Raw genomic sequence first — 21084 nt, 5'->3', positions numbered from 1 at the left:
GAAATGCTGCCAAGAGTCGCAAGATCAACAGTTGAGAATTGGATGGCATTCGCCATGGGCGTTTAAGTTTTTGTGGTATGCTCTTTTCCAGTTCGAAAAGTGAAAATGGTTTCGAAAACAATCTTACAGGTGATGAAATATACTTTAAAGTAGGAACTTATGAAGAGGAGATTTTTATTGTTATATATTTTTTTTTAATTTTATCCCTTTTATGTTACAATCTATTTTAGTCGCGTTCATTGTGTACATTAAATACTAAAACAACCGTGACAAAACCTGATTGATATCATCATTGACGCAGAAATCAATTTCCCGCGTGTTATTTATAGACTCGAAATAGAAAATAGAATATCTGATTTGTACTACATTTCTATTTACCGGCTTCTTTACCACCTTTCACGCATATCCCGAAACCGTGTGTTCCATCCGCTGGATCTCGCACCATCGTAATCGTTCTTGTGGACAATTCATGTAAACTGGGTCCATATGGAACGCGATAGTTGCTTTGATGAGTTGTAGAAGGCGGACTGCTAGCCGGTGATCTTCGAGGACGCTCCGAATTCAACTTGGCGTTCGATTGAGTGTTACCGAAGAGTCTCAATACTTGTTCGGGCGAAATTGGACGCTTTTTGTTGTTGTTACCCGGGGTGCTACGAAAATTCGGATTCGAACCCAAATATGTACCTAGAAGGAAAGAAAAATAAAAAAAATTGTAATTGTTATGTAGCGCTAGATTTCTAAATGGCTAAACCTGAATGTTTCTAGTTTTAGATCTAGTTTTAGTTCTGACATCAAAAGTAATACTAGACCTAGAAAAATTCGGATTTAGTTGTATGTCTCTTAATTAGTCTTTAGAGACGTACGGCTAAACCCAAATGTTTCTAGTTCTAGGTCAGTTCTAGTGGCAGTGCAAGTGCAAAACTAGAACTAACACTATACCTAGAACTAGAATCATTGGGGTTTAGCCGCACGTCTCTAAAGACGGCTAAACCCCAATGATTCTAGTTCTAGGTATAGTATTCTACATAATAACACTAAGTTATTATGCTAGTGTAAAACTAGAACTAACACTAGACCTAGAACTAGAAACATTCGGGTTTAGCCGTCTACAGAGACGTACGGCTAAATCCGAATGTTTCTAGTTCTAGGTCTAGTATTAGTTTTGATGTCAGAACTAAAACTAGAACTAACACTAGATCTAGAACTAGGAACATTCAGGTTTAGCAGTCGGAAGAGACGTACGGCTAAATCGGAATGTTTCTAGTTCTAGGTCTAGTGTTAGTTTTAATGTCAGAACGAAAACTAGAACTAACACTAGATCTAGAACAAGGAACATTCAGGTTTAGCCGTCTAAAGAGACGTACGGCTAAATCCGAATGTTTCTAGTTCTAGGTCTAGTGTTAGTTTTAATGTCAGAACGAAAACTAGCACTAACACTAGATCTAGAACTAGAAACATTCGGGTTTAGCCGTCTAAAGAGACGTACGGCTAAATCCGAATGTTTCTAGTTCTAGGTCTAGTGTTAGTTATGATGTCAGAATTAATACTAAAACCAACACTAGATCTAGAACTAGGAACATTCGGGTTTAGCCGTCTAAAGAGACGTACGGCTAAATCCGAATGTTTCTAGTTCTAGGTCTAGTGTTAGTTTTGATGTCAGAACTAAAACTAGAACTAACACTAGATCTAGAACTAGAAACATTCGGATTTAGCCGTATGTCTCTTTAGACGGCTAAACCCGAATGTTTCTAGTTCTAGATCTAGTATTAGTTCTAGTTTTCGTTCTGACATTAAAACTAACACTAGACCTAGAACTAGAAACATTCGGATTTAGCCGTACGTCTCTTTAGACGGCTAAACCCGAATGCTAGTGTTAGTTTTAATGTCAGAACGAAAACTAGAACTAACACTAGACCTAGAACTAGAAACATTCGAGTTTAGCCGTCTAAAGAGACGTACGGCTAAATCCGAATGTTTCTAGTTCTAGGTTTAGTGTTAGTTTTAGTTTTAACTGCGATTCGATGCTACGTTATAAATTTTTATAGAATTAAGCCCTGCGTCTCTTAAGACGGCTAAACCCAAATGTTTCTAGTTTTAGTTTTAGTGTTAGTTTTAATGGTAGTGTTAATTCTAGTTTTAGTTGTTTCGCAAACATCTGAGCCTATGATGCAAATGTAACTTTAATAACTTCTAACTAACGCTATCTTTTGTCCGACGATTGTTTCAATCTTTAATAAGAAGAAAACTTCAATATTATTCAACAATGACTTAAGTTTTAACATGAAATAATTTAATATTCCTTGTAGTTCGCTCGTAAAATATTTAACATTTCCATAAAACTCAACGGTTTTATGTAGGTTTAAAAAAAAGATATTAAAGAAAGAAACTCTTTAAAACGTAAAAGTAGTAGAATAAAAATTTTAATAATCCAACGAAAAATTAAAAAATATATTAAGTATTGAATTTTCGTTCCCACGAGCAATCTGCAGTTTAACTTTAGTGTTAATATTTAAACTACCCCTATTTATTTTTACTTTTTAATAATCTTTGTATTTTTAGTCCATCGTAAAATCTTTATTACTTCCTTACGGTTTTTCCGCTTTGTTAATCTCTAAGCCAAACGACACGAAACTTTGCTTTTAAAGTTACAAGTCTTAATAAGCCAACAAACATAATCCTCCTAACGGAAAGAAGGTATTATTTATTGCTTGTTACCTCTAGGACTCATCGTGCTAAAATGTTGCATTCCATAATCTCGACCCTGTGAATGATGATGCATTGCCGAAGAAGGTCTTTCGATGATCGTATAAGAAGTGCCCGGTGGCGAATAATAAAGTCCGGGTCGTCCACCACCCCCGCCTCCAGGAACAACTCCAGGTCCTCTTGAATGTGTCGTCGTCCTGGGGCTTCCGTTTGGCCCGAGAGGGTCGTCGGTGACTTCGGCTGGTGTTCGACTTCGGCTACCAGCCGGTGTAGCCCGCGCCGACGACGACCACGCCGCGGGTCCTCCTCCAGGAGCCCCCGGGCCATATCTACCACTGCTACCTCCACCTCCACCACCAGGATCACCTCCGAGCTCTGAGAACTCATCGCCGGAACGCATGCTCCGGCCGATCACCACTACCGTCACGATAACGACAAGAAGAAAATCTGAAACAAGAAAAAAAAAACGTGTTTAATAAAAAATTTTTGATAAATAAGAAGCTGGATATAGAAGCTGTGGATGTCAGATCGAGATTGGAATATAGAGAAGAGAAAAATAAAAAGATGAAAAAAGAGACGCTTTTCGTTTAGCTTTTCGTTCGTCTTTCTTCGTCCTCCTGAACATCACCGCCGGTAATACTATGCTAATGTCATTCGAGAAAAATGTAAATTTCAGCTCCCGGAATTGAACGATTCGCAGCTAATCTCCGGGAGTCCTCGTTTCTCAATGGCGAAGGTATTATAATATCTGCTGACTTCAAACGAAAGGTAGAAGTTTTCAACCAAATAGATTCGGAAATATGTTTCAAAAATACGGCTTATTAATTTCACACTTTTTTTTTCTTTTTTGAACTTGACAAAATACAAAGACCTGTGAAGAGTATGTAACAGGAGTCCTTCAAGTTTCAGTTCACGCTCGAAACGGCTCCTACTAATCTCCGCGACATCAAAAGTTCTCGATAACTTCCAAGTTCGTCGCGCGTCGTGGTGTTCACTTCCCATTTCCCGCCTCCTCATATTCCTTTGCTGGCAAAGGGTGCCGCCGAACGTCAGCCAAGAGTGGGTGGAAGGAACGACCCCCGGATTAAATCCGGGCCCATTGTCTCGGTGGTCTCAAGCTGTAAAATACGCCTTGGTAAGCCTTGCCGCAATAAACCGGCTTGGAAATGGTGGTACTTTGGGTGCACTGGCGTTTTCATTATTATTACCCAGAATTATAGAGAGCACGGAAGCTTTTGATTAAAATTAATATGCTTTACTAAACTTGTTATCGAATCGATTTGATGTTAAATTATGCAGTTATAATTTAAAATTACCTGAAAGAAAAAAAACTCAACCCGATTGATTTAATTCCTTTTTCCTTCATAAAGTTTCTTTTTTGAACTCAAAATGAATGGAGTGATTGAATGAATAGGTCCTTTTATAAAGTGGAAGATATTTCGTTTTAAAGTGAGGAAAATGTGTAAACGTTTCAGAAAAATCTAGCACACCAATTATAGACAAGAAACGCTTTATCAATATGATGTTTTTGTTACTTACCATATTTACGCCAAAACTCATTATATAAAAGAAAGGTGAAAAACATAAATGTGAGAAAAACTCCAAATGTATCCATTACCTGGGATGTATTGAAATAGAACAAATTTTTATACTAAAGCTACAAGAACACACAACAAGCCCACAAGAATCAAGACGACTAAAAACCTGCTTCTATAAAAAGCAGAATGGTAGAAACAGAAAAATATAAACAAAGAGGTAAAATAAATACAAACCTAAACACTTTTGAACTTGAAATGTTATGAATTATAATATTGAACGATTAAAAGATGAATTTCTCCGATAAACGTCTTTATTTATAAAGTTGTTGTATCGACCAAATAATAAGGGAGCACCTCGTCGGAATTTTCGCCATCCATCTTGTCACATTAAAGCGTTTAACTGCGCGGTGTACCGCACGATAATCCCCACATCCTGGATTATATTAATTTGAACGGGCGCAAATAAATTCAAAAACACCGGCGCCGCTATCGGCGTGGTGAGCTTAACTCACGCAATGCGTATTCCAATGCTGTAACCCATTATGTCGCAATAATTTAACCTAAGCAGTTTATTTTTAGAAATTTCTTGCTACGTTTTAAATAAATAGAAATAAATTACAGCAAAATCTCGATATAACGGATAGATAAGGGGAAGGGTGTGTCCGTTATAACCAAAAGTTCGTGATATGAACAAAATTTTAATGTATACTTGAAATTTTCTAGTTCTAGGTCAAAATATACAAGAATCTAATGCTGAATAACAACTAAAACTAGAACTAACACTAGACCTAGAACTAGAAACATTCGGGTTTAGCCGCCTTATGATCTAGTATTAGTTCAATGAAAATATACAACAATCTAATGCTAAATAATAATTAAAACTAGAACTAACACTAGACCTATAACTAGAAAGTTTCGGGTTAAACCCAAATATTTCTACTTCTAGGTCTAGTGTTAGTTCTAGTTTTACACTAACAGTATTACTATGTAGAACTAACACTATACCTAGAACCAGAATCACTTGGGTTTAGCCGCACGTCTCTAAAGACGGCTAAACGTTAATGATTCTAGTTCTAGGAATAATGTTAGTTCTAGTTTTACAGTTGCACTGGCACTAGAACTAACATTCGGGTTTAGCCGCACGTCTCTAAAGACGGCTAAACCCGAATATCTCTAGTTTTAGGTCAAGTGTTAGCTATAGTTTTACTTCAATGAAAAATATACAACAATCTAACGCTGAATAACAACTAAAACTAGAACTAACACTAGCATTAGAACTAACACTATACCTAGAACAAGAATCATTCGCGTTTAGCCGTCTTAAGACGCGTACAGCTAAACTCGAATGATTCTACTTCTAGGTCTAGTGCTAGTTCTAGTTTTACACTAACAGTGTTACTATGTAGAACTAACAGTATATTTAGAACTAGAATCATTTGGGTTTAGCCGCACGTCTCTAAAGACGGCTAAACCCTAATGATTCTAGTTCTAGGTATACTGTTAGTTCTAGTTTTACAGTTGCACTGGCACTAGAACTAACATTAGACCTAGAACTAGAAACATTCGGGTTTAGCCGCACGTCTCTAAAGACGGCTAAACCCGAATATCTCTAGTTCTAGGTCAAATGTTGGTTCTAGTTTTACTTCAATGAAAAATATACAACAATCTAACGCTGAACAACAGCTAAAACTAGAACTAGCACTAGCATTAGAACTAACACTATACCTAGAACAAGAATCATTCGCGTTTAGCCGTCTTAAGACGCGTACAGCTAAACTCGAATGATTCTACTTCTAGGTCTAGTGCTAGTTCTAGTTTTACACTAACAGTGTTACTATGTAGAACTAACAGTATATTTAGAACTAGAATCATTTGGGTTTAGCCGCACGTCTCTAAAGACGGCTAAACCCTAATGATTCTAGTTCTAGGTATACTGTTAGTTCTAGTTTTACAGTTGCACTGGCACTAGAACTAACATTAGACCTAGAACTAGAAACATTCGGATTTAGCCGCACGTCTCTAAAGACGGCTAAACCCGAATATCTCTAGTTCTAGGTCAAATGTTAGTTCTAGTTTTACTTCAATGAAAAATATACAACAATCTAACGCTGAACAACAACTAAAACTAGAACTAGCACTAGCATTAGAACTAACACTATACCTAGAACAAGAATCATTCGCGTTTAGCCGTCTTAAGACGCGTACAGCTAAACTCGAATGATTCTACTTCTAGGTCTAGTGCTAGTTCTAGTTTTACACTAACAGTGTTACTATGTAGAACTAACAGTATATTTAGAACTAGAATCATTTGGGTTTAGCCGCACGTCTCTAAAGACGGCTAAACCCTAATTATTCTAGTTCTAGGTATACTGTTAGTTCTAGTTTTACAGTTGCACTGGCACTAGAACTAACATTAGACCTAGAACTAGAAACATTCGGGTTTAGCCGCACGTCTCTAAAGACGGCTAAACCCGAATATCTCTAGTTCTAGGTCAAATGTTAGTTCTAGTTTTACTTCAATGAAAAATATATAACAATCTAACGCTGAACAACAGCTAAAACTAGAACTAACACTAGCATTAGAACTAACACTGTACCTAGAACAAGAATCATTCGCGTTTAGCCGTCTTAAGACGCGTACAGCTAAACTCGAATGATTCTACTTCTAGGTCTAGTGCTAGTTCTAGTTTTACACTAACAGTGTTACTATGTAGAACTAACAGTATATTTAGAACTAGAATCATTTGGGTTTAGCCGCACGTCTCTAAAGACGGCTAAACCCTAATGATTCTAGTTCTAGGTATACTGTTAGTTCTAGTTTTACAGTTGCACTGGCACTAGAACTAACATTAGACCTAGAACTAGAAACATTCGGGTTTAGCCGCACGTCTCTAAAGACGGCTAAACTCTAATGATTCTAGTTCTAGGTATACTGTTAGTTCTAGTTTTACAGTTGCACTGGCACTAGAACTAACATTAGACCTAGAACTAGAAATATTCGGGTTTAGCCGCACGTCTCTAAAGACGGCTAAACCCTAATGATTCTAGTTCTAGGTATACTGTTAGTTCTAGTTTTACAGTTGCACTGGCACTAGAACTAACATTAGACCTAGAACTAGAAACATTCGGGTTTAGCCGCACGTCTCTAAAGACGGCTAAACCCTAATGATTCTAGTTCTAGGTATACTGTTAGTTCTAGTTTTACAGTTGCACTGGCACTAGAACTAACATTAGACCTAGAACTAGAAATATTCCGGTTTAGCCGCACGTCTCTAAAAACGGCTAAACCCGAATATCTCTAGTTCTAGGTCAAATGTTAGTTTTAGTTTTACTTCAATGAAAAATATACAACAATCTAACGCTGAACAACAGCTAAAACTAGAACTAACACTAGCATTAGAACTAACACTATACCTAGAACAAGAATCATTCGGGTTTAGCCGTCTTAAGAGACGTACGGCTAAACCCGAATGATTCTAGTTCTAGATCTAATGTTAGTTTTAATTCAATGAAAAATATACAACAATCTAACGCTGAATAACAATTAAAACTAGTACTAACACTAGATCTAGAACTAACACTAGACCTAAAACTAGAATCATCTTATGAGACGGACGGCTAAACCCGAATGTTTCTAGTTCTAGATCTAGTATTAGTTCTATTTTTTGTTCAAAAATATTTTGTCTATTATATTAGAAGTTCGATATATCGAGATTTTACTGTGATTATATAATTTAAGATTTTATAAAAAAGAAGGAAATTTTTAGATCTCATCTTAAATGTACGATAACAACAGATGGGTTAAGCGATGAAAGAGATTGATGAACTCTCTGTGAGGGTGAATAAAAGGGGATAATTCTTCAAAACCCAAAAATCAATTGATCTCAAAATAGGAAGTCATTCATTTCTTTTCAACGTCAAAATACAAAAGAAAATAATATTCCTTAAAGAAAAAACTTTTTTTTCTTGTTAGAACAAAATTGTCGTGATAACTATCCTATTATGGTTTACAGAGAATAGTCATGAGATTAGAATCGTTGACGGTTTAACAAAGAAAAAAGTCTGTCCAATTTTCTACTTTTCCATCAGAGTTATCGTAAAACACCTACATTTACATCGCGTGTCGTTGTAATAGTAAGTATTAAAGTAGTAAACAATACAAATGACGTAATTTTACACGAGGATTACTTAAATTTTTTTATATATTTTTCTAGTTTGGTCTAATTTTTGTTATCGATTCGATTGGTAAAGAAATAAAAAACGAGCCGACCCTGACTAGTATTATCTTTGGTCGAGTAAATATTTGATGTACGTGCCGGTAAAAACGACAGGACGTAATTGGATTTTAATCATTAATTGGTCCGAACTCAAATTTTGTATTTAAACGTTGTCAATATAAGGTATGAGCACTTTCTTAGTGAAAAATTCCTAAGAATAAGGAAAAACGAAACTAAATTCAAATAAAACTGAACACGTTATTGATTTTTATACCACACCATTTAAATTTTAATAAACCCAAGTCTTAAATAACGTTCAATCTTGATCTTTTTTTTGATTTTAATATTTATTTATTTAATTCTTTTAACCTTCCACATTTTTTTTTAAACTATAAGGATTCTATTACTTGATGTTATGTAAGTAGATTAGTATTTTAAGTAGATAAACGACTTCAATGACATTTTATTGATTACACATAAAAATTTCTAATTGATTTGAACGATTTATTTATTCGCTTTGACATCCAATTTTGATTTATATTTTAAAATCAAATAAAATATATCTATAAAAAAGTAATTATAAAAATTTATTACCCGGCTCCTCCGCCAAAAAAAAAGATTTATTAAAAATGATACACGTTTATCGAAAATAAAATTGCAATAAACCAATTTTTCAACTAAAATTTATTTTTTATCATCCAAAATAGAGATCGAAGGATATTTCGCATTTAACACTTTCGGTATCGAAAACACATCGGCATAAACAATTCATCGTTTACGCCAATGATAAATACGCAACGACAGGCCGATTAATAACTATACGCATACGAAATGAAATATGCACGATTAGAATTTCAGAATCAGTTTCTGTTTCCATGGTGAACTTAATCATAGGATGTTGAGAGTTCAAGTGATCCAAGAACTCTTGGAGCCGTTTTTGACCATGTTGCCATATCACAAACGTGTCATCCACATATCAACTCTCAACATCCTATGATTAAGTTCACCATGGAAACAGAAACTGCCAAAAAACTACCTTTCCTAGATGTGTTGGTCACCAGGACGACAAATGGAGATATAGAACTTGGTGTATACCGAAAGAAGACCCATACCAACAGGTATTTACAGGCATGTTCACATCATCATCCCCAACAGAAGAGGTCCGTGATCCGTACATTATTTCAGCGAGCAGCGAGACTCTGTGAAGGAGAGAACTTGAAGAAGGAGCAACACTTTCTACGAGGCGTGCTGCAGAAGAATGGATACACTTCGAGGGACATCAACCAGGCCATCAAGCAGCGAAAGCAGAAAGAGGACACGGTAAGTACAAAATCACTTGGATTTATCTGTCTTCCCTATGTTTCAGGTGTAGCGGAACGAATTGCTAGGCACCTCAAGAAGAACGACATCGTAGTGCGGAACAAAATTCGGAACACACTCCCGATAGCCAAGTACAAACTAACTCCATTAAAAGGAGCGGGAGTCTATCGACTATTGTGTAGTTGTGGGAAGGTTTATGTTGGCCAAACTGGACGCAACGTCGAGTGCTGCATCAAGGAGCATGAGAGGGATGTAAGGCTGAAGAAGATCCAGCAGTCGGCGGTTGCGGAACATTGCCATGCAGAGGGGCACCGAATAGACTTCGAACAAACAAAGGTGCTGACTAGGGACAACAGATACTACCAAAGACTGACAAGAGAAGCCATAGAGATTCACCGACATAAAAATAACGTCAACAGAGAGGATGGCTGGGAGCTTAGCAGAACATGGAAGATGGTGGTGAACACGAAGACCTCTTCCCGCCTCACACCGGACGCGACGCAATTAGTTATTAATTAGTTTGTAATTAGCGTTAACTGATTATTAATTAGTTTTTTCCGACTTATATATAGTTACCGATTTTTTGATCTCATCACTTCGAACCAGTTTCTGAAGAAGGTTGCAAAATGGCATCCGAAACGTCAAACCTTTTATTAAAAGACGCACGGCAAAACCCGAAAGTTTCTAGTTTTAGTTCTAATCTTAGTTTAATTGAAGTTTTATTATTATTTATATCACTCTATGTTGCTTTTATGGATTCCTTTTTATTTGTTACGACTGTGGATTTCGTTTTGGTTGTGATTAAAAAGCGTAATACCGATATGATGTCCCAAAATTGTAGGCAAGAAAGGATTTTTGAGGAAAACGAACTTACCATCAATTAGTACCACGGTCGCATGTTACCTTGGCTTGTATTTTTGCTCGTCGTTAAAGAATTTAGCCATTATAAATAAAGTGCAATCAAGGTTCGGCTGCAAACGAAATCATCTTGTACAAAGTGAGTCATGGAAAACGGATTTTGCAGACTTTTTAAAAGAAAAAAAATATTTCCACAGAAACGATCACTAAACTATTCTGCTATGGCATTCATTCTAGCCGAAGTTTCGGCAATACGTTTACAATTTCGTCGTTATGTGATATGAGCTTTCCTCAAGTATCAAGAAGTGTGCTTTATGCAATTGTGATAGAACGTTTAAATTATCGAAAGTTATGCTCACGCTGGGTACCGAAAATGCTGACTGAGGAGCACAAAAGCAAACGTTTATTCAGTTCTTTGACTTTCCTAGAGCGGTACTTAAGAGTTGATAGGATCATTTACATAGGCTGGGAACAATTTGAACACACTTCGTACAGCTCTAATCTAGTGCAAAGTGACTACCACGTATTCCTGCATTTGGGTGGTCAGCGCCTTGACCATGAGCGTCAAAATGACCGTGTTGAGGATGGTATTCAAAAGCTGGTTTTCTTTCTTACACGCATCAATTCTAGCTAAAATTATAAGCGTTGTCAAAACAACCTCATATTCAACCAACCTCAAACAAGGTCATTTTGTCCATCATGTCCCTCCTGGTTTATACCAGGTTTACCAATTTTCTGGGTAGTAATTTTATGACACATCTATTATCTTCAATTAGTTAGATTGATTAATAGGAATATGCTTCTAATTAACATTATGTATGCCTTATCCTTTAACTTCCTTTTCTACATCCACATTCTTTTAAAAAGTTATAATAACGTTGTTCAAGAAAATTCTGTATTCTAATTTATAATATTATATTACAGCGTGATTACATATTAAGAAAACATTCTTTTATCTAAAGAAACACAATACCCAAACTCATTATTGTTATGTAGCATAATGTTACGTGTGAGCAAACACGTGCGGTGGCATTTCCCCAGCCTTTCTTCCACAGTTACTCCGGTGGTATTTCGTTATTGTATATGGGTCAATACCGTACAAAACGTGCATGCTGTCTCAGTTCTGCCTCGCAAAATCGACGTTTGTGGTAAATTTTCCATTATTTTACTGGTGAAATAACGAAAACGTTTCCAAGACGGACTAAGATAATTTATTAAGAATACAAGTTTTTATGATATTGAATTTCAAAACAGCGAACTGTGAACGATTTTTTTAACTCTTTATGTAGTTAAAATTTTGAAAACACATGTAAAAGCTGTGTCGAACTGTCACCCGAATCGAGGTTTAATTTGCAATTGAAATCAATTCCACATCACTGACTAGTTTACAAACGCACGTGTGCATTGACGTTCGTGTCATCGTTTTTTCACATCTTTGATGTTCCATTTTATCGAAATGAAAAGACTATTTAAACATTTAAAATATTACATTATTTTTGATGCTTTCGATTTTGTGTTTGAATTTCCTAAAATGACGAATGGACGGCGAAGCATTTGTAATTCAGATTATCCGGTTCTCTATCTGCATAACGTAGGTTTATTATAGTACATCTGAAGAGGCATTCCAGCTGCTGAATTAATCCGAAATCACACAATCCGCTTTCGCAGTATATGATGTACGAATTTCATTAATGCGTAATCAGTAAAATTTCATTAACATTTATACAGTGTGTATTTGAATAACGTTACTAAACTACAAACGTTGATTTTTTAGAAAATATTAATAGTAGTTAAAAATGGCGAAATGTAAAATTTTAAATACGAACAAATTTAAGGGCCATATCAAAAAACGATGGTCAAGCAGCACAGAACATGGTTCCTGTTTGGTTTAGCTCTATTCAATTATTTAACATCGGGGTGAATAACGATGTATTCTTAGACTCAGTCGTAGAAAAAGAAAATCTACTTAACACTCATTTAATATTGTTGACCACCAACGAAATGTTGTTTGCCAGGTACGAAAGAAAGAGATCATGGGTAACTCCATTGACTGCAAAGCCAAATCGCTATGGATTAAAGATACTGCTTAGTATTTGGTGGAATGAGCAGGGTGTGATCTATTATAAACTGTTAAAATCTGGCAAAACCCTTAATACTAAACACTACCGACAACAAATGATCCATTTGAATAAAATTTTGCGTCAAAAGCGACCATAATAAGCAACACAAAATGATTTTTCTTCATGAGAATGCAGCATCACTCACAGCAAAACTGGTCCATGAAACGATTTAGATGTTTAGTTGGGAAATACTTTCGTGTCATTCATCAGACTTGGCTAAGTCCGATTACTACTTATTTGCTCACAAGGGAAGTGTCACAACTGTGTCTCACCGATTTCGATGCAATTTGGTACAGTCATAGAATGGGCCAAAATAAGGTTCGTACATTTTTTTATACGTGCGGTAAAAGCCCCTGGGGCGAGTTATAGGGGTTGAAAGTTTGGAGAAAAAGTACGTTTTCACTTATATTTTAAAAATGAAAAGTGCTATCAAAATTTGGTAAATTGTAACTGATATTCATTTTAAAAGAGCTTTCTTTTGATGTATCACACATATACCAGAGGGTTAAGAAGGGCGAACTACCCCTATTTTTTTGGAATTATTTAAAAACCACCCTATCGATTTTGGCGGCATTAAATATACTTCCAGCACGTTCAAAAATATTAGTTAAGGGTTTTTTCCCATTCGCTCTAGATCATCCCCAGCGAAGTTACGGGGGTTAACATGTAACCACTTTTCGTAAGAATGATGTGATAAAATTGTCAGGTATTTTGAAAATACTTTAACAAAACCGTAAATTAGTCGCACAATAAAATGTTTAATGTAAAATAAGGCATAATACACCATTTAGGGGTGGTTGGGGTTAACCACCCCCTTAAAAATTAATTCTATCCCGGGCATTACTTGTTGATTACGGCGAAATTTGGTACTGTGTTTGTTTTATATAGTTTATTAGTTTATTTTTATTCTACATAATGTTGCCAAAAATACACCTACCAAAAAAATTTTGGCACAATATTTGTTTTTTTAGTGCCGCTTGCTAAAGGTCATTTCTCAAAATAGTTTTTTCTAGTATAAAAGAACGTGTGCCCAGTGGGTAGATTTTAGTTTCAGAGCAACTGACAGAAGCAATGGTTACAATAAACCCAATAAACGTTTTAAATTTGCTAATGACAGTTTTTACTGTTATGAATATTCCCCAGACTCCTGTAAATGAAGCAGAAGTTAGTTTAAAAGAAAATATACAGCGTATTTTAATGGAAAGTATGGAAGACTACAATATGCAAATTGAAGACGAAACTGTATTAATTTTCGATTCATCCAATGGCATCAATGACGGTCAGCAAATTATTGAAGACCAGGATACAACTGACAGGTTTGTAGAAGATACTGATGCTCATTGTCCATTGAAGGATGACATCGACTACGAGTACAAATTAGAGGCGGTAAATTACTGGACAAGTGGGAAGAAAGGTTATTTGAAACTAGAAACCGTAAAAAACAAATACCGAAAAGTAACGTCAAAGACCCAATTGCACAGATGGTCTAAATATATTGAAGAAAGAGGGACATACAAAGAAAAATTAGCAGAAATTACCGAATTTGTAATTAATCAAGCGAGAGCCGCCGTAGATAATAAATTGCCACTACATGATATTGATATACGCAGATGGGCTATACAAGCTAGAAATGAAAAGAATTTATCTCCTCAACTGTTCAAAGCATCTCATAGCTGGGTGCAACGTTTTAAGAAAGCAAATCGGTTAGTAAGCCGAAAAATAACAAAATTTCTATCCCAAAAACAAATTGGAAATGTTGATCGAGTAAAAACTTTAGCAAAAGATTTCGTTAAAGAGGCAAAGCTACAAATCCAAATATATGGACCTGAAAACACCTACAATTCGGATCAGAGCGGTTTTAACTTGGAATTCCATTCGGGAAGAACATTAAGCGATTTAGGAGTTAAAACCGTAGAAAGTGTGGTCCAGTCGGTGTCATCTACAACGCACAGTTACACAATTCAACCCGTAATATCTGCTGATGGGAAACTTCTTTCTCCACTTTTTATTGTTTTAAAAGAACCCTCTGGCAGCTTTGGACCGAGGGTAGCAAATACAATGTTTAAAGCAGACAATATATACGTTTTGGCATCAAAATCTGGAAAGTTAACTTCAGAACACATGAAAAATTGGCTCCAAAATGTATATTTTCCAAATACTGGTTCTAAATCATTATTATTATTAGATTCTTGGAGTGGCCATTGTCCTGAAGTTATTAGTGAAATAACTCCATCAGGTACTAATTTTAAACATTTATCTATACCTGCAGGGACAACAGGTCAAATACAGCCCCTAGATGTATTTGGTTTCAGAATATGGAAAAATTTTATTAGAAGATTCTCTGATCAGATTATTCTTTACCAGTATGATGTCAATTTACATCAGAGGGATAACATATTAAAATTGCAATCGTTGACGCATAACCAGTTGGCTTCCCCTCGGTTTATAAATGTTTTTAAATACGCATGGTTTGCAAGTGGCTATATAGAGGAGAGACCAGACCATTTTGAAAATCCCGTGGAAGTTTGCTTTTCGAGTGAGAAGCCAACGTGTGATATCTGTGGGGATATAGCGGTCATAACATGTGCATGGTGTAAAAAATCCTTATGTTTAAAACATTTTTTCCACGACTTTCATTTTTGCCAACACTACGTAGAATAAAAATAAATTTAATATTGAAAATTAATATAATACATAAAAAACGTCAATTAGTAATGTAGAATAAACTTCTTTGGTATATTGAACTATTTTTTTTGTCAGTTGCTTTTTAACTCATAAATAAATAAAATATCTTATTTATCTAGTAGTTTTATATTTATTATTTAAAGAAAATGAGGGTAGTTTACCTCGTGGAACATCGATAGATAGATTTTTAAAAAACAATACCACAGTTACGATGGCAGTTTTCATCTTCGAGGTATAAACAAAAAACTACCCCTAATTTGTAACCCTTATAACCATTTTCAAAAATTTTTACTTCAAATATAAAACAAACACAGTACCAAATTTCGCCGTAATCGACAAATAACGCCCGGGATAGAATTAATTTTTAAGGGGGTGGATAACCCCAACAACCCCTATATGGTGTATTATGCCTTATTTTACACTAAACATTTTATTGTGCGACTAATTTACGGTTTTGTTTAAAGTATTTTCAAAATACCTGACAATTTTATCACATCATTCTTACGAAAAGTGCTTACATGTTAACCCCCGTAACTTCGCTGGGGTTGATCTAGGGCGAATGGGAAAAAACCCTTAACTAATATTTTTGAACGCACTAGAAGTATACTTAATGCCGCCAAAATCGATAGGGTGGTTTTTAAATAATTCCAAAAAAATAGGGGTAGTTCGCCCTTTTTAACCCTCTGCTATATGTGTGACACATCAAAAGAAAGCTCTTTTAAAATGAATATCAGTTACAATTTACCAAATTTTGATAGCACTTTTCGTTTTCAAAATATAAGTGAAAACGTACTTTTTCTCCAAACTTTCAACCCCTATAACTCGCCCCAGGGGCTTTTACCGCACGTATAAAAAAATGTGCGAACCTTATTTTGGCCCATTCTATGACTGTACCAAATTGCATCGAAATCGGTGAGACACAGTTGTGACACTTCCCTTGTCAGATCAATATTGCTCAGGTAAAGCGTGCATTTCAGTTAATGTACACATTATCCAGTCAATGTACAGGGTGTCCAAATTTCGATGGGTTTGCAGGGTATCTCAGTTATTATGAAGGATAGAAAGTTGCGACTTTCGCGAACCTGAGCTACTTTTTTGTGAAACTTACAATGGCGCAAACCAAATTTTCATAGCCCTTTTCGTTTTTGATATACGGGAGTGTTTCAAAATTTACGATTTTCAGAAATCCCTGTATCTCGGCTACCCGGAAATGTAAAAACAGGTTCTAATAGATTTTTTCACGTAGAATCCAATGGTGCACGTAGAATTTTTCTAATCATCACGGTTTTTGAGTTATAAACACTTAAGTATTTTAGAAGTTGAGTATTCAGTATTTGAGTTGTGTTTATAACTCAAACACCGTGATGACTAGAAAATTCTACGTGCACCATTGGATTCCATGTGAAAAAATCTATTAGAACCCGTTTTTAGTTTTTTACTGAGTTTCCGGATAGCCGAGATACAGGAGGTGTCTGAAAATCGCAAATTTCAAACACTCGCTTTATATCAAAAACGAAGAGGACTATGAAAATTTGGTTTGCGCCATTGTAAGTTTCACAAAAAAGCAGCTCAGGTTCGCGAAAGCCGCAACTTTCTATCTTTCATAATAACTGAGATACCCTGCAAACCCATCGAAATTTGGACACCCTGTACACATCAGCCAATGTATACATTAACGTAACGTTTTAGTGAAAGTATTTATCAGTCATAAAGTGTATACATTTACTAGTGGATGTGTACATAAACTAGGCAGTGTATGCATTTGCTAATAGATGTTAGTAAATGTTATAACAAAGAAAATTTACGGTATAATTTTTTTAATGGAATGCAAGCAGTAAGTATAGTAGTAACCATTTTTTGGGTTGGGTTGGGTTGGGTGGGTTTCGTTATGTAATATACTAGTAAACGTACTTTAAGCTTTAACTGGGCGTCATTAGTAATTGTATACATCAACTAGTAAAAGTTTACATTTCGTATTTTATGTACACATTAACTAGATAAATTAGTTAATGTATGCATTGACAAGACAATGTGTAAACATTATGTAATATATATAAAATTAATTTCATTTAACTCATTTTGATAAACGCGTTACTTAACAGTGTAACTATTCATGATGATTTTGCCGACTTTAATTTCTACAGCTAAAAGAAATTAGAACACTGCATGAATGGCTACATTTTCCGATAATCTCAGTAATTACAACGAACCAGAAGAATAGTTTCATTAGAGAGTCAAACAGTAATCTGTACTAATCTAATATGTTTCAGCTATTCAGAATGTACTAGAAACTCTTTTCATATAATTTGAGCTTTATCAGTAATTAACAGATTTTAGTTTCTAGTTCTAGGTCTAGTGTAAGTTCTAATTTTAATTATTACTCAGCGTTGACGTCACGAACGGGCCTTATAACGGATTTTTGATTATAACAGACACATCCCTCCCCGTATTAACCCTTTATATCAAGGTTTTCCTGTAATATTAATATTTAAACATTTTCGTCCTCAATTCGCCTTAAATAAGCAAAATTCTGCATTCCGCTTGATTTCATTCCGCTTTCATGGATACTTTGGTGAGGGTTGGGCAAATTACGAAATATACTTTATGTAATATTCCGAGCCAACCCTAAAAACAGACAAACTGAACAATTAGAAACTACATCTCTGTTCTCCGCATTCTCTTTATGTCTTTGTATTTACTTATTTATCTTTTTATTATAAATTCATGATGTATCTGGAAACTAGCTTAAAGAATTTCTAATGGACTTCAAAGTAACTTTATTTGATTAAGTGTTTTTTCAACGAAAACCATTTTTTAATTTATTTTTTGAAATCAAAAAGTGTAATAAATCTCGAAAAAACATTTACGTGAATTTATATGGACATAAAAACGGATATACTTACATTTATCTCTTCCCCTATCATGTTAACATCGCACCGCCTCCATTCCTCGAGGTCAACATGTTTCGACTGGCGCCAAACCTCCTCTCTGCTCGGCGATCTCCGATTCACAAAAACCCCACATCACAACATCACCAAAAAAACAACATCAAAAATCACCTCAATTTTGACAACCAACAATTAAAGCCAAAAACTAAACGAAACAACTATCTCAAAATAACGATAGATAACAACCACCTTGTTTGATCCGTTTGTGTTTTCTTTAATTAAAATCGAACGATTCGATAGTGTGATCAAGATCTCGTCGACTTGGATAAATTAATTGTTATTTTCGATTGGTTTTTGTTTTAATTTATTTTTTGAATTTTTATTTGTTCGTGGTACCGAGGCTGTGGCTAAAAACGAACCACAATCGTTAGGGTTTTTGAAACGATTGACCGTGTACAGACGGGAGTTAGCTCGGTATATATTGTATATCCTTGACCCGCGGTGTCCCAGCATGCACTGGCACTGAAAGGGGGCACGGGATTAGTGGCGGAGGCGGCGGTAGTGGTCATGGCGCGGCGGCGGCGGAGCCGGCCATGTTGGACATGCGTCTTCAATTGTTTCGTTACGACATTGCCCGAATCAATAGGGAGAGAAGGGCTGCTACATGGGTTTAGACTTTCAAGAAATTTAATCCAAAAGAAGTTTACTCCTTTTTAATTTTTATGATGTGATTTAATCAATTATATTTTAAACATTTTTATTATATTTTTATGTTTCTTTTAATATTAACTGTTTGATAAAGAAAGAAAATGAACGATTTAATGGGAAATTAATGTTATACAAGATTGTTTTCTCTCATGTTTATACAAGAATATCTAGTTAATGCTAATAATAAACATTAACCTAAAACGCGATATTACTGCCATCTAAGATGAAAAAGTACAAGATAAATGTTACAAATAGAAAACTTAAACTAGAAGAAGATTCCTTTTATATCCACATCAATTATATAATATAATCAAATAATACAACAAAAGATTTATTTATTTTTAAACCCTATATTTTCAAAACTATCGTTTTTACACACCTAGTTTTTATATTTTTAAGAATATTTAATGCATATTGTTAAGGGATGATTTAAATTTGACACTGATGTGAGGCTAGCGTACTTCGCATCTATACATCTCTATCCGGGTCAACAATTTTCCTAAGTTGACACCAAATTCGTCATTCAAATATCTGTGAACCCTAATAAGGATGAAAATAAAAACTTGAAGAGTTTGAGATTATTTTGATATATGATTCATGTCTGTAGATAGCAATAGTTTCGGGTCTGAAGACGCACGGCTAGGAATATTTCTAGGTCTAGTGTTAGTTCTAGTTTTACACTAGCATTGTTATTATGTAGAACTGACACTATACATAGATCTAGAATCATTTGGGTTTAGCCCCACGTCTCTAAAGACGGCTAAACCCGAATGATTCTAGTTCTAGGTATAGTGTTAGCTAGTTTTATACTTGCACTGTCACTAGAATTAACATTAGAACTAGAAACATTTGGGTTTAGCCGTACGTCTCTTAAGACGGCTAAACCCAAATGATTCTAGTTCTTGGTCTAGTGCTGCATAACAATTAAAACTAAAGCTAGACCTAGAACAAGAAACATTCGGGTTTAGCCGTCTTTAGAGACGTGCGGCTAAATCCGATACTTTCTAGTTCTAGGTCTAGTGTTAGTTCTAGTTTTACACTAGCACTGTTATTATGTAGGATACTATACCTAGAACTAGAATCATTTGGGTTTAGCCGCACGTCTCTATAGACGGCTAAACCCCAATGATTCTAGTTCTAGGTATAGTGTTAGTTCTAGTTTTACACTTGCACTGTCACTAGAACTGACCTAGAACTAGAAACATTCGGGTTTAACCGCACGTCTCTAAAGACGGCTAAACCCGAATGATTCTAGTTCTAGGTATAGTGTTAGTTCTAGTTTTATACTTGCACTGTCACTAGAATTAACATTAGAACTAGAAACATTTGGGTTTAGCCGTACGTCTCTTAAGACGGCTAAACCCAAATGATTCTAGTTCTTGGTCTAGTGCTGCATAACAATTAAAACTAAAGCTAGACCTAGAACAAGAAACATTCGGGTTTAGCCGTCTTTAGAGACGTGCGGCTAAATCCGATACTTTCTAGTTCTAGGTCTAGTGTTAGTTCTAGTTTTACACTAGCACTGTTATTATGTAGAATGCTATACCGAGAACTAGAATCATTTGGGTTTAGCAGCACGTCTCTAAAGACGGCTAAACCCCAATGATTCTAGTTCTAGGTATAGTGTTAGTTCTAGTTTTACACTTGCACTGTCACTAGAACTGACCTAGAACTAGAAACACTCGGGTTTAGCCGCACGTCTCTAAAGACGGCTAAACCCGAATGATTCTAGTTCTAGGTATAGTGTTAGTTCTAGTTTTACACTTGCACTGTCACTAGAACTGACCTAGACCTAAAATCATTTGGGTTTAGCCGCACGTCTCTTAAAGACGGCTAAACCCGAATGATTCTAGTTCTTGGTCTAGCGCTGCATAACAATTAAAACTAGAACCAACACTAGACCTAGTCTAGTGTCAGTTCTAGTTTTAGTTCAATAAAAATATGCAACATAGTGATATTTTATGCTAACTAGCGCTACTTACCACCTACCAGCCATCTTAAGAGAGGCTAATTGGAATGTTTCTAGTTCTAGATCTAGTGTTAGTTC

The 21084-nt window shown here is 35.4% G+C and overlaps 1 protein-coding gene across 4 annotated transcripts in view; it reads right to left on the bottom strand.

Moving 5' to 3' along the window:
* LOC111424784 (whirlin protein dyschronic) overlaps nucleotides 1–18853 on the bottom strand; it is a 71044-nt gene extending 52191 nt beyond the window's left edge. Inside the window, exons 1-3 of one of the 4 annotated variants that reach the window (XM_023058470.2) lie at nucleotides 18345–18853; nucleotides 2716–3150; nucleotides 379–684 (exon numbers count right to left, since the gene is read on the bottom strand). In XM_023058470.2, coding sequence (XP_022914238.1) covers nucleotides 379–684; nucleotides 2716–3103 — 694 coding nt within the window. In that variant the 5' untranslated portion in view covers nucleotides 3104–3150; nucleotides 18345–18853. Of the gene's footprint in view, nucleotides 1–378; nucleotides 685–2715; nucleotides 3151–4242; nucleotides 4366–18344 lie in introns of those variants that run through there. The other 3 variants (XM_071196462.1, XM_071196463.1, XM_071196464.1) reach the window with 3 other exon arrangements.
* Nucleotides 18854–21084: the final 2231 nt, after the last annotated feature.

Source organism: Onthophagus taurus, chromosome 6, assembly GCF_036711975.1.
Source record: "Onthophagus taurus isolate NC chromosome 6, IU_Otau_3.0, whole genome shotgun sequence".
Lineage (NCBI taxonomy): Eukaryota > Metazoa > Arthropoda > Insecta > Coleoptera > Scarabaeidae > Onthophagus > Onthophagus taurus.
Note: the sequence above shows the minus strand (reverse complement) of the source record. Positions and strands in the feature narration are given on the sequence as shown.